At 38.1% G+C, this 14,316-nt stretch overlaps 1 protein-coding gene across 2 annotated transcripts in view; it reads left to right on the top strand.

The window, feature by feature from the left end:
- Positions 1 to 14,316, top strand: part of MBD2 (methyl-CpG binding domain protein 2) — a 75,782-nt gene that overhangs the window by 15,986 nt on the left and 45,480 nt on the right. Inside the window, exons 2-3 of one of the 2 annotated variants that reach the window (XM_023207524.2) lie at positions 3,437 to 3,596; positions 5,525 to 5,965. In XM_023207524.2, the coding sequence (XP_023063292.1) occupies positions 3,437 to 3,596; positions 5,525 to 5,731 (367 nt within the window). In that variant the 3' untranslated portion in view covers positions 5,732 to 5,965. Of the gene's footprint in view, positions 1 to 3,436; positions 3,597 to 5,524; positions 5,966 to 14,316 lie in introns of those variants that run through there. The other variant, XM_023207523.1, reaches the window with a different exon arrangement.

Consider the following 14,316-nt stretch of genomic DNA (forward strand, 5'->3'; position numbering starts at 1 on the left):
TAATTGTTCGCTAAGCCATATACTAAGAGCAGTGTGGTTATCTTTTTGGTAAGAGTTACTGCCTGAACATTTCATCTTCTGGAAAATGAATCTGTTGAAATAAGGGGTCTACTCTTGAGCTGTTTTTTATTGCACTGTCTGAGGGATAACTGAGAATTGTCATTTTATTTTATTTTATTGAGACAGAGTTTTGCTCGTTGCCTAGCCTGGAGTGCAGTGGCACGATCTCGGCTCACCGCAACCTCTGCCTCCTGGGTTCAAGCGATTCTCCTGCCTCAGCCTCCTGAGTAGCTGGGGTTGTATTTTTAGTAGAGATAGGTTTTCTCCATGTTGATCAGGCTGGTCTCAAACTCCCGAACTCGGCCTCCCAAAGTGCTGGGATTACAAGCATGAGCCACCGTGCCTGGCCACAGAATTGTCATTTTATATTGTGGAGAGATTTTGTTTATTCATTTTTTGTGATATGTTAACTAGTTTATCAGAATCTTGTCTACCAATTACTTGAGTATCTGATAATAAGGACCATATGGCTATTGCAGCCTTTTTTTTTTTTTTTTTTGAGATGGAGTCTCGCTCTGTCACCCAGGCTGGAGCTCAGTGGCGTGATCTTGGCTCACTACAAACCCCGCCTTGCGGTTTTACACTATTTTCCTGCCTCAGCCTCCTGAGTAGCTGGGACCACAGGCGCCCACCACCACGCCCGGCTAATTTTTTTGTATTTTTAGTAGAGACAGGGTTTCACCGTGTTAGCCAGGATGATCTTGATCTCCTGACCTTGTGATCCACCTGCTTTGGCCTCCCAGAGTGCTGGGATTACAGGCGTGAGCCACCGTGCTCGGCTATTGCAGCTTTTTATAAGTGACATAATAGCAGAGTAATCTTTACTAATTTTTCATATTAATTTAGGTCATTAGTATAATGACAAAGTATAATACTTTATTTCTTATGTGGTAAAACACATTAATCATGAATATGTTTTCTAGCTTAGTTTTAAAAATTGTATGCCATATAACTTAAGTAAGCGATAGTATTTATCTCATTGTGTCTGCAAAAACCACATCCTTTAGTATTGAGCTGATAAGGTTTTTTGCTCTCAGAAAGTTACCTTGTTCAGTGCTAGCCTTTAATGGTGTTTGAAGTTTAAAAGTGGCATTGTTGTTTGACTCAGGAAGGAAATATATAGGAATTATTGTAATGAAAATAGAATTTCGGGTGATAGTAGATTATTTCTGACTTGAATTGGAGAATCTCAGAAGACTTCCTAGTGGAAGTGGAGCACATTTTAGCCGGGCTTGGAGGATTTAATAGCCTTTTGATAGGCAGGATGTTTCTGTGTTTATCCTTCCGTCTGCAAAGACATGACTGGAAGATTCAAAGGTATATGGCATATTTTGGTGATTTAGAGTTTGGAATGCAGGCCACCAAGGCTGGTGGGAAAAGAGTCTGGAAAGAAAATATAACAGACGCAAAGCTTTTGATGGTTTATTAAGGAGGTGAAGCTTTTTTGTCAACATTGAGGAGCCTGAACATTTAGAACTTGGTACTGGATGTGTGACTGAGACATGGAGGTGCTGAAGGATTGTAATGTGGCCTTCTGGCTTGGAGAATGAAGTGCTAAGTGGACAGCAGTGCTGCTGACTCAGGTGTGGAGTATAGAAGATCAGGTTTTGGGAGTGGAACTGTGTTGTGTGGTGGGCAGAGATGATTCAAGTTTTGGACAATATTGCGAGTGACTTGCTGTTTTATTTTGTGATACTGAGTATTCTGGAAATCTAGGTTAGAGTTGGAGTTGAGCTTTGCTTGTGTGGGATCCCTTACTCTCTCCTCTGGTGCTTTCTTGTATTGTTCTTGTTGTTACTGGTTGTTATCTTCATCTGCCTGCTGAACTCTATACCTTGAATTGTGTTTCAGGAGTACTTAAGTCATGTGGTTGTGGAAAAAGAATGTTGATAGGATCTTCAGTTGTCTTGAAGTGTGTTGGGACAGACTCCCAAAGAGTGTGTGACAAGTCAGGGGTGTATTGCTGTGGATTTGACCCAGAGAGAAGTTTTCTTGTTCCAAGAGAATATTTATTGCTTGATCTCTCAGCCTTTTTCCTTTTGTCTTCTTATGAGTTATTTTTCTTTTATTGTGGTCACTTGGTGCAAGGTTAAGTTCTGAATGTGACACATTGGCTTCTTTGAGAAGTATTCTAGAATTCTCACAATTTTCTTGTGACATATCACACTGACTTTGTTCTAGCACATTTATTTCATTCAGAAAATTTATTAGGTGAGTCTTTGGGGCATTATTCCTATAAAAAATTTCTTACAGATTAATGCCACACAGAAAAAAAATTTTTTGGGGAAAGACTAGTCCTCTGTATAATTCTGGCATTTTTGTAACTTTCCAGCTTTGGCAGTATTACTTACCAGAAGTAAATTATTCTTCATGTGCTTCCCTAAGGGAGGAGTTTGGCTAACAAAACTCATGTCAGCATGGTACAAGCACGTTCACAAATATTTGCTCTAGTTTTCTCATTTCAGTAGTATTAGCATTTAAATATTGTCAAGATTTAAGAATTTTTTTATTGTGAGTGTTATGAGCCAGAATATGATACAGAGTCCACATATTTGTGTGTGTATGTGTGTCTGTGTGTGTGTGTTTTAAACAAGGGTTGCTGACTTCAGAATAATTTGTTCTCAAGTTTTTTTCTGATTATTGCTGGCATAGTTGTATATGTAATACTTGCAGGGAAAAAAAGCATTTCAAAATCAATTTGGAAAGGAAGTTTGTGAGATTGAAGACAGTTTTAGTATGCCTGTTATGCTGTGCATGAAGTTTGGATTTAGGTTCTCGCAGTAGTTGCTGAGTGACCTGTGGGAATGGCTGTGGCAACATGTTATGTGTTCTAGTGGATTACCTAGGGGAGCGTTATATTAGGTGACATGTGATCTCTTCTTACAGGAAAGTTACAGAGTTCCCCGTAAAACTTTAACTTTTTTTTTTTTTTTTTTTTGAGACAGAGTTTTGCTCTTGTTGTCCAGGCTGGAGTACAGTGGTGCGATCTTGGCTCACTGCAACCTCTGCCTCCTGGGTTCAAGCGATTCTCCTGCATCAGTTTCCCGAATAGCTGGGATTACAGGCGCCCACCACCACGACCGGCTAATTTTTTGTATTTTTTTTTTTTTTTTTAGCAGAGACAGGGTTTCACCATGTTGGCCAGACTGGTCTTGAACTCCTGACCTCAGGTGATCCACCCACCTCTGCCTCCCAAAGTGCTGGGATTATAGGCATGAGCCACTGTGCCTAGCAGAACTTTAACATTTCTTTAAAAATATGTACAATAGAATGGGGTATCAATTGAGGGTAGAGGAAGACATGAAGAAAAGGCTTATGTAGAGACCTAGCGTAAATATTGTTGCCTTTTATTCAATTAACCTTATCTTTCTTTTAGTCCAAGTGGTAAGAAGTTCAGAAGCAAGCCTCAGTTGGCAAGGTACCTGGGAAATACTGTTGATCTCAGCAGTTTTGACTTCAGAACTGGAAAGATGATGCCTAGTAAATTACAGAAGAACAAACAGAGACTGCGAAACGATCCTCTCAATCAAAATAAGGTTGGTTAATTTACTTATCGCATGTATATGCTACTTTGAAAGCTGTCCAAAAAGTATCTCACATCAGTCACTGGAATTTTGGTTGTCCAAATGTCCCATGCATGTCCCTGTACCCTGCCCACCCTGTCCCAGCAAGAGAGAGCATAAGTAAATTGTGCACAGTAGAAAATAGCATTTCAGTATCTCTCTAGGTCAGTGAACATCACACTTTCTGACCCACTGGGGCTGTTTACAAAAGGTTTCTTTAGTGTTAATTGTCTGCTTTTTTTCTTTTTCCCTCAAAATCATTCCTGTTGTCCAAAAAGTGGCAACATTTTAATGTGGCAGGTATCTTTATCTCACAGTTTATAATTACGTATTGATTTTCAGGTTCAGGTTTTGAGAAAGGGCGGTGTTTTTTTTTTTTTTTTTTTGACCTTTGATGATGTTGAAGATAATGAGTTTTTGGAATAATATTCTAATACTATGTTTGGATATTTTTCCGTTAGCCCTTAGCTTTATCGAGCTGTTTGGTTGATAGTTTATTGTATAGCAAGTGAAGCAAATCTCATTTGAATTATGATACAGTTTGAACATTCCAAATCTGAAAATATCTGAAATCTGAAACTCTTCTGGTCACAGGCATTTCAGATGAGGTATACTTAAGCCTGTACTAATTTAATTGTGTTAAAGGATCCAGTATCTTTACAAAGAAAGCTGCTTTTTCCCTGAGGACAACTAAACCTCTGTGACTATTTTTTCTTAGTTTTTCTTCCTCTAAACTTCAGGGATCTGTGTGTATGTGTATTGCTACCACCATTGTCTTCACACTGACAGTGAAAATAGTGGAGGGAGAAGTAGGGGCTCTCTTTCTTAAGATGTGACTGATGTGTGGGACTGATGGGACTCATGTAATCCCGTAAGTCCCAGTGGGCTCATTTTAGGAACCCATTGGCAGTGTAGTGGAGTAAGAAGGGCTTTGGACCCAGGAAGGCATGGCTTGGTGAACTGGCTCTGCTACTTATTAGCTGATGCAGTCATGAGAAACTTTCTTAGACTCCAAGGGCCTTTGGTTTCTCGTTTGTAAAATTAAAGAAAGAACATTTTCCCTTCGCATTGTTGTGAGGAGTAAATGGGAATTTTTTAGAACATCTAGCAAAGTAAATTTGACCCATGTTAATTCCTTTGCTTTCCACACTGCTCTTTCCCTAAGCCACCCCCTTTCCTGAGCACCAAGCCACCTCGGTGAACAGTGTTGCCTGGTGGCCAGCGTTGGAAACTTTCTGACCCAAGCTCTCTTCCCTCTTGTCATTTTACATTTTCTGAGGGGCATGGGGTCTCTGCTTCATACCTGTCTTCATTCAGAATTCAGCTTAAATTTGTGCAGTTTACAGTAATATAATTTCTAATAATTGATACGGAGGTCAAAATGCATTGTTTCTTCATAGCATAATACCTTGCATTGGTTTTCATAGGGATGTTGGCAGGTCCTTTGTTTAGAGAGGCAGAGTAGAAGAGAAGGCTAAATTGCCTCTGTATTGCTTAACTATGGGGTGGATTTGAGTTGGTCGTTATGAAGATGTTAAGAAAGGTAAGAATAGCAGTAGAGGGGGAGCCCAAGTTAGCAAAAGTTAGTGTCTTGTGTGTGTATAAATCACTGTGATTTCAGCTTCAGGAAACCTTTATTCTGGGGTTACTTTGCTGCTTAAATGTACAGAGGAAAATTCAGGTTTATGTTTCTAAAATTGCCATCTTAAAACACAGTGCTGGGTACCTATAAAAGAGGCATCAGTATTTATGAAATGAAGAGTACTTTCAGATTACTGTACCAGAACCACAGTTTAGTTATGTTAAGTGTAATGTGCAGATTTATTTTTCTGACACTTACATTTCATCAAAAACCAAACACTAATTCATCTCTTCAGTTTGTGTGCACCTTTCTGCTCTAGCTGCGCTGGAACGCTCATCGTCCTGCACCATGGCATGCGCTTTCAAGACTCTGCTTGCTCATGCGCTGTTTGCTCTGCTTGGAATGTGCTTACCCCTTTCCCCTTCATCTGGCGAACTCCTACTCATCCAAGACCCAGCTCCATTGTCTCCATCTCTGGGAAGCCTGCCCTGCATACTCCAGGCAGAACCAATCCTTTCCTCCATAATGCTTCCCTGGTGCTTTGCCATTGTATTTGTGACTTGTTTGTCTGCTTCAGCTAGACTGTGAGCTCCATGAGGGCAAGGACCATGCCTGTTTTTGTTTTTGTCTATGTAGCCAAAGCCTAGCACACGGTAGGTACTTAATAAATATTGCTTTATGTTTATTTGATTTACCGTCCACCTCATTTCAGAAGTGTATAGTGGTAATTAATGTTTACTAAATAAATAAATATACATTATTTTGGAAATGCCTTTCATTTTCATTGTTTTCTGAAGCTTTCTGCCTGAATTTTTGGAGGCATGGTCTTTTTATATGTGATTTTATTTAGATGGTCAGAAAGTGGAGCTTTGCATTTTAAAAAATAAGTTCTCTTTGAAAGTAACAGCAACAACATATTAGGTAGCTCTATAAAGCAGAAAATGTATTTGTGGCTAGTTAAGTAATAACTGTATTATGTCTTTTTTTATGATAGTACAGTGTAAAGAAAGCTAAGAGCTTTAAAGTAATAGAAATCTGAGGTAAGAGTGGTTGTAAATCTGGCTTCAGTACATTGTTGTGTTTGTTTTGTTTTGTTTTGTTTTGTTTTGAGACAGAGTCTCGCTCTGTTGCCCAAGCTGGAGTGCAATGGCATGATTTCGGCTCACTGCAACCTCTGCCTCCCAAGTTCAAGCGATTCTCTCTTCCTCAGCCTCCCGAGTAGCTGGGATTACAGGCACCAACCACCATGCCCGGCTAATTTTTGTATTTTTAGTAGAGATGGTGTTTTGTAATATTGGCCAGGCTGGTCTCGAACGGCTGACCTCAGGTGATCTGCCCATCTCGGCCTCCCAAAGTGCTGGGATTACAGGCGTGAGACACCATGCCCAGCATGTTCTGTTTTCTAAACTCTTTATCTTGAAAGAATTAGAGCTTTAATTGACAAAATAAACTTTGAAACAGGCTAAATTATAATTTAAGTAATTATAAGCTATGATTTTAACATATTTTCCACATCAGAGGTGAATTACTGGTGATGAGTAATATCTTTAGGCGTGATTGGAAAGATGTCTTTTTTTTTTTTTTTTGAGACGGAGTCTCATTCTGTCGCTCAGGCTGGAGTGCAGTGGCACCCTCTCGTTCACTGCAAGCTCTGCCTCCCAGGTTCACACCATTCTCCTGCCTCAGCCTTCCGAGTAGCTGGGACTACAGGTGCCCGCCACCACTCCCGGCTAATTTTTTGTATTTTTAGTAGAGACAGGGTTTCACTGTGTTAACCAGGATGGTCTCCATTCCTGACCTCGTGATCCGCCTGCCTCGGCCTGCCAAAGTGCTGGGATTACAGGTGTGAGCCACCATGCCAAGCCAGAAAGATACCTTTTTACAAACTCTGCAGAGTGGCTTTTAATTCTTTCAGGATGGGAGAGTAGGGTGAAGGGGGCATTGTTTGTAGTCTCTACTACTATTTTTGCAGTACCTATTTCAGATATCTCAAACTCAATCTTAACGTTACCCTGAAAATCGATTCCATTCTTGATTACATTATACCTTACTGATTTTCTTGACTGCCATAATTATTTCCAACCACCACCTCCATCTCTTCAACTGACATTGTTGAAATATCATGAAGGTTACTGAAGATATTCCATTAGGTTAATGGAAAAAGACTAGAGAAAGATTTGGAAGTCATCGGCACAGTTTATATTTGAAGTCATGAGCAGGTTTCTCAGACCTTAAAGGGAAAAGTTACAGAGCAGCATATCCAGGGGAACATTCTGTGATGATGGGACTCTTTTCAGCCACAGGTGACTGCTGAGTGCTTGACATGTGGCTAGTCTGACTGAATAACTCAATTTTTAGCATTACTATAAAATTAAATAGCCAGATGTACCTCGTCACTGTCAAACAGCACGGCTCCAGAGCTTTGCCTCTCAATATGCAAACAAAAACCAAACCTTTGCTTCAAAAGCTAAATATTGTTTAGGCATTTATGTTTGGTTTTTCAAAGAGGAGATGTTGCAGGGTTTCATATATGTGACTGTCAACATTTTTAGCAGGGAACTGGGAGGAGAGGCAAGATGATATTAAAATTTAATTGGAGACACTCTAGGATTGGATAAAGAAGAATACAGTGATTATAAGTGCAAGATATGTTTAGAGGACTTCAAGTAGCTTGGTTTGTCACTGGAAGTTTATTTTAGTGTTTTAGATGTATAAGCATACTGAATTTGTGTTTCTAGGTCTTAACATCAAATGTTTTATAAATTAAATCTACAAAACTAATAAAATTCAAGTTCCCTAACATTAATTTAATGTGACGTATGACATATTTTATAAATTGCTTACAATATGAATATGGTATGGAACAAATTATTTTTTTTAGTTTTGCTTGACAGTACTACAAGTATCTTGGAAAGGCTCAGTTCTTTCATCACATTTCTCTATTCACCCAAATTGGATACATTTGAAAATAAAGAACATCATATTCTCTTGAGTGGATTCAGTTGTGTGTTAAGTCTGCCATTGTTTATTTCTCATGAGTGATCTTGGTTTAAGGTGGTAGTATGTTATTGTGAGTATAAACACACACTTGGATAGGCATATGGCTGTATGCTAGGTTCTCAGTCACATGATCTAGAAAGTACTTGTTTTAATTATCCTCAACAATAATAAAAAATTTTGTGGAGAGCTCATCTATCTAGGTGGCAATTTCTGTGTAGTTTGAGAAACTTAGTGGTGATGATAATCAGATTTGGGTATATAGAATGGGGCGCAGTATGGAGACTGGATTTGGGAAGGGATGAAACTAGAAGTAGGGAGAATAGTTGGGCTGTTGTAGTCTAGAAAAATAAAGATGGCCTGAATTAATCCTGTGGCAGGAAGTATGGAAAGGTGAGACTCGAGAAATTAGATAGAAGTACCTGATGGTTACAGAAAGAGAATTGATGCCTGCAACAATTCTGGCTTTGGTCACTTGGAGCAGGGAGTCAGGGGATAGGGGAATGAGGGCAAGTTTTGGGGGTGGAATGGGGAAGATCGAGTTAAAATAGTTTTGTTTCTTGGACTTCCAAAATGATCTTGGAGACTCCCAGGAATTCTCAGATCACACTTTGAAAACTCCTTTGACAGTGTTTTTGTCATTGATAATGCCCAAAATAAGGACAAACGAAGTGTATCTTGTCACTCTGTAGGCCCATGGATTAAATGAATAAATGAATCTTGTGGAGAGTAAGAGGACCTTCCAGAAAAGAAATAGGAGAATCAAGAGAATGTAGTGTTACAACAGCCTGGAAAACAAGACTTTTGTTAGAGATTAGGGAGGATAAAGACTTGTCTAGCCATTGGATTTCTAAATTATGAAGCAACTGGTGACTTTACAATACCAGTTTCAATGGATAGAAAGGATAAGTCCTATTTAGAATTCCAGAAAGTTTCTGAGAAATGAGAGACTAGAAACACAATGTGCCTGTTCTTTCAGATGTTTTAAAATTTTATTATTTGGTTAAGTGATTTGGGCACATAGTGAAAAGGATACTCAGTGAAAAATGTCTCCCTCTCTCCTGTCTCTCAGTCCCAGTCCTCTTCTTTAGAGGAAACTTGTTAATGAGGTTTTTTGTATGTCTGTCTAGAGCTTATATGCTCTACACATACATGCATTTTTACCCTTTCCACAAAAATGGTTGGACTACTGTTAAGAAACTTGAATGAGAAGTGGAAGAGAGAAGACAATATTCAGAAAAGAATGCGTGATCAGAGAACGTTATGGTTAGTTTTCCTTTAAAGGTTTAAAGAGGTCAGCTTGGAAGGAACCAATAGGCAGGTTTCTAATCTGGGTGACCATGCCTCAGAAAGACCTCCAGGAACCTTTGAATTGTATGCAATTTTTGTGTGTGGACGTTTTATTGTTGAGACAGGTTCTCACTTTCTTGCCCAGGGGGAAGTGCAGTGGTGCGATCACAGCTCACTCAGCCTTGACCTCCTGGGTTCAGGTGATCCTCCTATCTCAGCCTCCTGAGTAGCTGGGACTACAGGTGCAGGCCACCACTCCTGGCTGACGTTTTGTATTTTTTGTGGTGACAGGATTTCACCATATTGCATAGGCTGGTCTCAAACTCCTGAGCTCAAGCGATCCACCTGCCTTGGCTTCCAAAGTGCTAGGATTACAGGCGTGAGCCACAGTATCCAGCCTTGTGTACATTTCTCTCCAAGAGAGAGTTTATTTTCCTCAAATTCTCAATAGAATCTGTAACTGAAAACCACTTTTTTAAAAGCAGGAGAAGGAGCTTGGCAGAAGATGTGAGGGAGCAGGTGAAGAGCCAGGTCACTTGCTGCAGCTCAGAATAGGCATTTGTTTGACTATGGATTTTGCAGTTATTGAAGTAATGCCGTACTGGACTGACTTATTTCTGCCTGAGGTACTTCATGGCCACTTCATTACAATCAGAGCCCTGTGATAGGACCCTTCTGATGACCAGCTCCTGGTAGGGCCTATAGTGTGGTAAGAACTGCCTCTTGGCTTCTACCTTCCTAGGATTCCTCCATCCAAACTGAAAACAAAGACTTCATTTATTCCACCAACATTCCTGACCTATGGAGAAAGTAAAATTGTTGCCAAAGATACTGATATCCTGTTTGTCAGTTATTAAAGTCTTGCTCAACGGAGTGTTTTCTGGTCTCTGTAGATAAAGTTGGGGACAGGGAAGGGGAATGAATAGGTCGTAGGTGATAAGTCTAGCATTTCTAGGCCCTAAAGTCCCTCCAAGGGATAAGTGCGGGCCACTGTTGAATACAAGTTTCTACTAATTGGATGCTGAAATCAAAAGTGGAAGTGAGGAGCAAGTAGCTGTTGTAGGATGCTGCTGCTGATGATGATAATGATGATGCTCTAGACACGTGCCCATGGAGATAGAAGTGGACAGATTCTAAATCTCTTGAAAATAGAATTGACTGGTTTTGCTGATGAGTTGTGTGTAGAGCATAACAGAAAAAGACTACTTAAGGGTGAGTTCTTGGTTTTTAGATTAAGTGAGTAGACAGAGGTGCCATTTACTGAGGTCACTTTAGGGAAATAATTTATGTGAGTAAATAAAATCAATTTTAAATATTCAACATTTGAGGTTCTGTACAAAAACCAGAAGGAGAAGCTTTCCCCGTAGAGGGAGTAGCCAGTGTAAATTCTCTAAGGAAGGATGCACTCATCATGTGAAGACAAAAAGGCCAGGTTTGCTGGAGCTTAGTGAGTGGAGGAGTATTACTAGGTGACGTTAAAGTAGGCAAGCCTGGTAATAGGGCTGTGCCAGCCAGCATAAGGAATAGGAATGCTGTCTGAGGGTTTTATATAGGGAGAAATATGACTGCTTTGACTATGTGTGCAAAACATAGAGATACAGAAGTGAAAATCGGAGACCAGTTAGGAAGCTGTTGTATTTGTCCAGGTGGGGATGATGGTGACTTGGACAGTACTGGTTTAATGAAGGAATAAAGGAAGAAAGGGTAAGATGTAGCAAAAGACAGTAGAACTAATTCATGTTCTCTTGTTCAAAGAGCTAATTTTTCTCATGTACAGAAATATTTTTAGTAAGTTAATACATAAAGGATATTTAGCTGATATTCTTTAGCTAATGAAGATAATCAGGTTATTAGCTATTAATAATAGTACTGGTCCATCCTTTTGGCTAATTTGAGTCATGTAGATATTGATTGAATAGAGATTGCTAGGAAGCAAAGAGTGAACAGAAGAATGTTAGCCATGTTAGCAAATGGGCTTGCTGATGAGAATGATTTGTTCAGTATGATACTAGCTTTATTATATTATAAACTTGTGCTTCAAATGTGTCTGAGTGTGATAGAGCTTTTTGAGAGGGCCTGGACTTGGCTATAGTGATAATCATGAAGGTAGATTTGGAGACAGAGTTGTCCATGATACGGCTTTAACAAGCTTTGTTTAGTATGCCCAGGTGTTAAGAGAACTTTTGTAGGTTCTGAAGAGTTAAGCTAACTTGTAGGCTCCAGGTTGGCAATAGAATTACGCCCTACAGAAAACCATTTGTGTCACTATTTCCATCATTCTCCCAAGGATGTGTACATAGCTAATGCCAACTGAGAAGTAAAGGAGATGATTAATTCCATATAATAACTATATGGAATTAATGTAATGTAAGTCCCTGGTGTTCGAACTATGCTGTGTGGAGGCTTTACTGAGTTTGAGTAGGACTGTTCTAGGATATCTAGTTGAAACTGGTATTTTTGGTGATGTCTGTTAATGACCTTACATTAACTAAAGCTCCAGTAAGTTATTTTTCAAGCAAAACTCTTCAAAACTTGTTTCATTGATGAATCGTAATCATTCTTCTGTGAACAGGTGTAGTCCTTTTTAATGAGCTCAAAGTGTAGTCCATCCATCCTATTAATATTTTAATATGCCATTGATCTCCTTTAAAAAAATCTTGTTCCCCACATAGGATATTAGACTAAGTGGATTTTCTGCATAAACATCATGGGTACCAGATAATTTTTTCTTTACTTTTTGTAAAAACCTATGAAGGTGCATAAATTAGTGAATATACTAGAAACCACTAAATTGTACATTTTAAAATGAGGAGTTTTATGGTATGTGAATTATATTAAAAACTTATGAAGAATTGTAAGGCACTTCCCATTGTTGGCATTTGATTTTGTGGAAAGACATTAACTATGGACTACTGTATATATTCTCGAGCAAATCGCCAATTACTTTTTGAGAATAGCCTTGATTTGACCTAAAGGTATCACTCAGGCACACCTTTGTTTGAACCAGGGGATACCTTTATTTCTGGGAAAACTTTAACAGGTTAAATTTCTAAACTTTAATAGCATGTTCAATAACCTGTTTGGGTTAAAGAAATAACTGCTATTTATTTAGAATTTGTACCAACATGACTATATTATAAGCTATAAACTTGTTTTACTAAGGGCTGAATTTCTTTCTTTTTTTAAATGACTATATGTAGATGGTCCAGTCAGTGCCTGGCACATAGTAGGCACTCAATATTTGTTCAATGATCAACTCAATGAAAGCTGCATTTGTAGCAGCAGCAGCATAACATGCATTATCTCATTTGATTTTTATAAGAATCTTATGCAGTAGCTATTATTATTCTCATTTACAGATGAGGAAACCGACCTTAGAGATACAGTCTCTGCTTCTCAAATTGGAGTATCTTTTGGGGGAGTGTGTGGTGTATACAAAAACCACAGAATTAAAATGACACTTGAATAATACTTGGAAGTGTCAGTTTTTTTTTGAACGTTTTGGGTAGGTAGAGCAATATTTTTACTGTAAACATGGCTAATGTTTAAGGTAAAGTGCAAAATTTGCGTTAATTTTAAAGATAAAATGAGCTAGACTTGGACCCTAGAATATGTACAATTTGAACTGTCATAAAGCTTTGTTTCAAAGTCATACTGAAAAAAAGTGGTATTTACAGTATTGTATAGTGTAAGTCCCTGGTGTTCAAACTATGCTGTGTGGAGGCTTTACATGATATTCATAGACATCGATGGCTTTAAAGGAATCCATTTTGATATCTTTAAATTCCATATACACTCTTTCCTTCAATTGAGAATGTAACCTGTGATAGAAGTACACATTATTTTTTCTGTAATTCTCCTTTATAGTCAACCTCCCATTTTACAGAACAGCATACTTCTCACTTATATGCAATATTACCATGGTACAAAATGTTTGATATCATAAAGGGACAGTATGAGATACTGGATTGAGAACACGAATGACTCAGGAACAGTCAGTTCTTTCCACAAGCACAATTATTTGCTTTCAGCAAAATTTAGAGGACTTTATGTAGATGTTGACTGATTTTTTAATTTTTTTGATGGTTCACTGTTACATTCTATCATATAACTCAAAAGGAGTTCAGAGAATTTGAATGACTTGGAATAAAATTCATTCTATCTACTCATTTATGTGAACAACATTTCTCAGTGCTACATTTATGAAAAAGGGAGACTAGGAATAGAATTGATGCTATAGCTTGTCCCATTCTAGCAATTAGTAATACACACTTGAAAATGTAAAATTATTTAAAAAATTATTTTCATTGAGCTACATATACACACACACAAAATAAATTTTTATATATATAATTATGTACTAAAAATTGTAATACTTTATTTTGGTCATATATATACTAATAATTGTAATAAATCGGAAGAAATTTGTTTTATCACTAAGCTTTATGGTCACAGAAAGTGAAATAATTTCATGATATATAAATGATCAGTGAAAGATTATCAAGTTTAAAATAGGAAATAACTTTGGAAATGGAATTATTCAAAGAGCAAAGGGAATGAAAATTTATAACCATTGAAGAGTTTGTTCATATATAAATAGGTAATGGTGGGTACATTTAGATTCTGTTACATGTAACAGTCCATTATTAAAGTATTAGCATTTAAATTACTTCTGGTAAGTGCATCCTTTGCAACTGATTACATTAAAATATGAAATATTCTTCCTGACTTTAAAATGCAGGTGGGGTATATATATTTTCAAATTTCTCATAAGGGGTAGAAATACAAAATTAATTGACAACCACTGGCTTATGATACATGTTC

This window comes from Piliocolobus tephrosceles, chromosome 18 (assembly GCF_002776525.5).
Source record: "Piliocolobus tephrosceles isolate RC106 chromosome 18, ASM277652v3, whole genome shotgun sequence".
NCBI classification, from domain to species: domain Eukaryota; kingdom Metazoa; phylum Chordata; class Mammalia; order Primates; family Cercopithecidae; genus Piliocolobus; species Piliocolobus tephrosceles.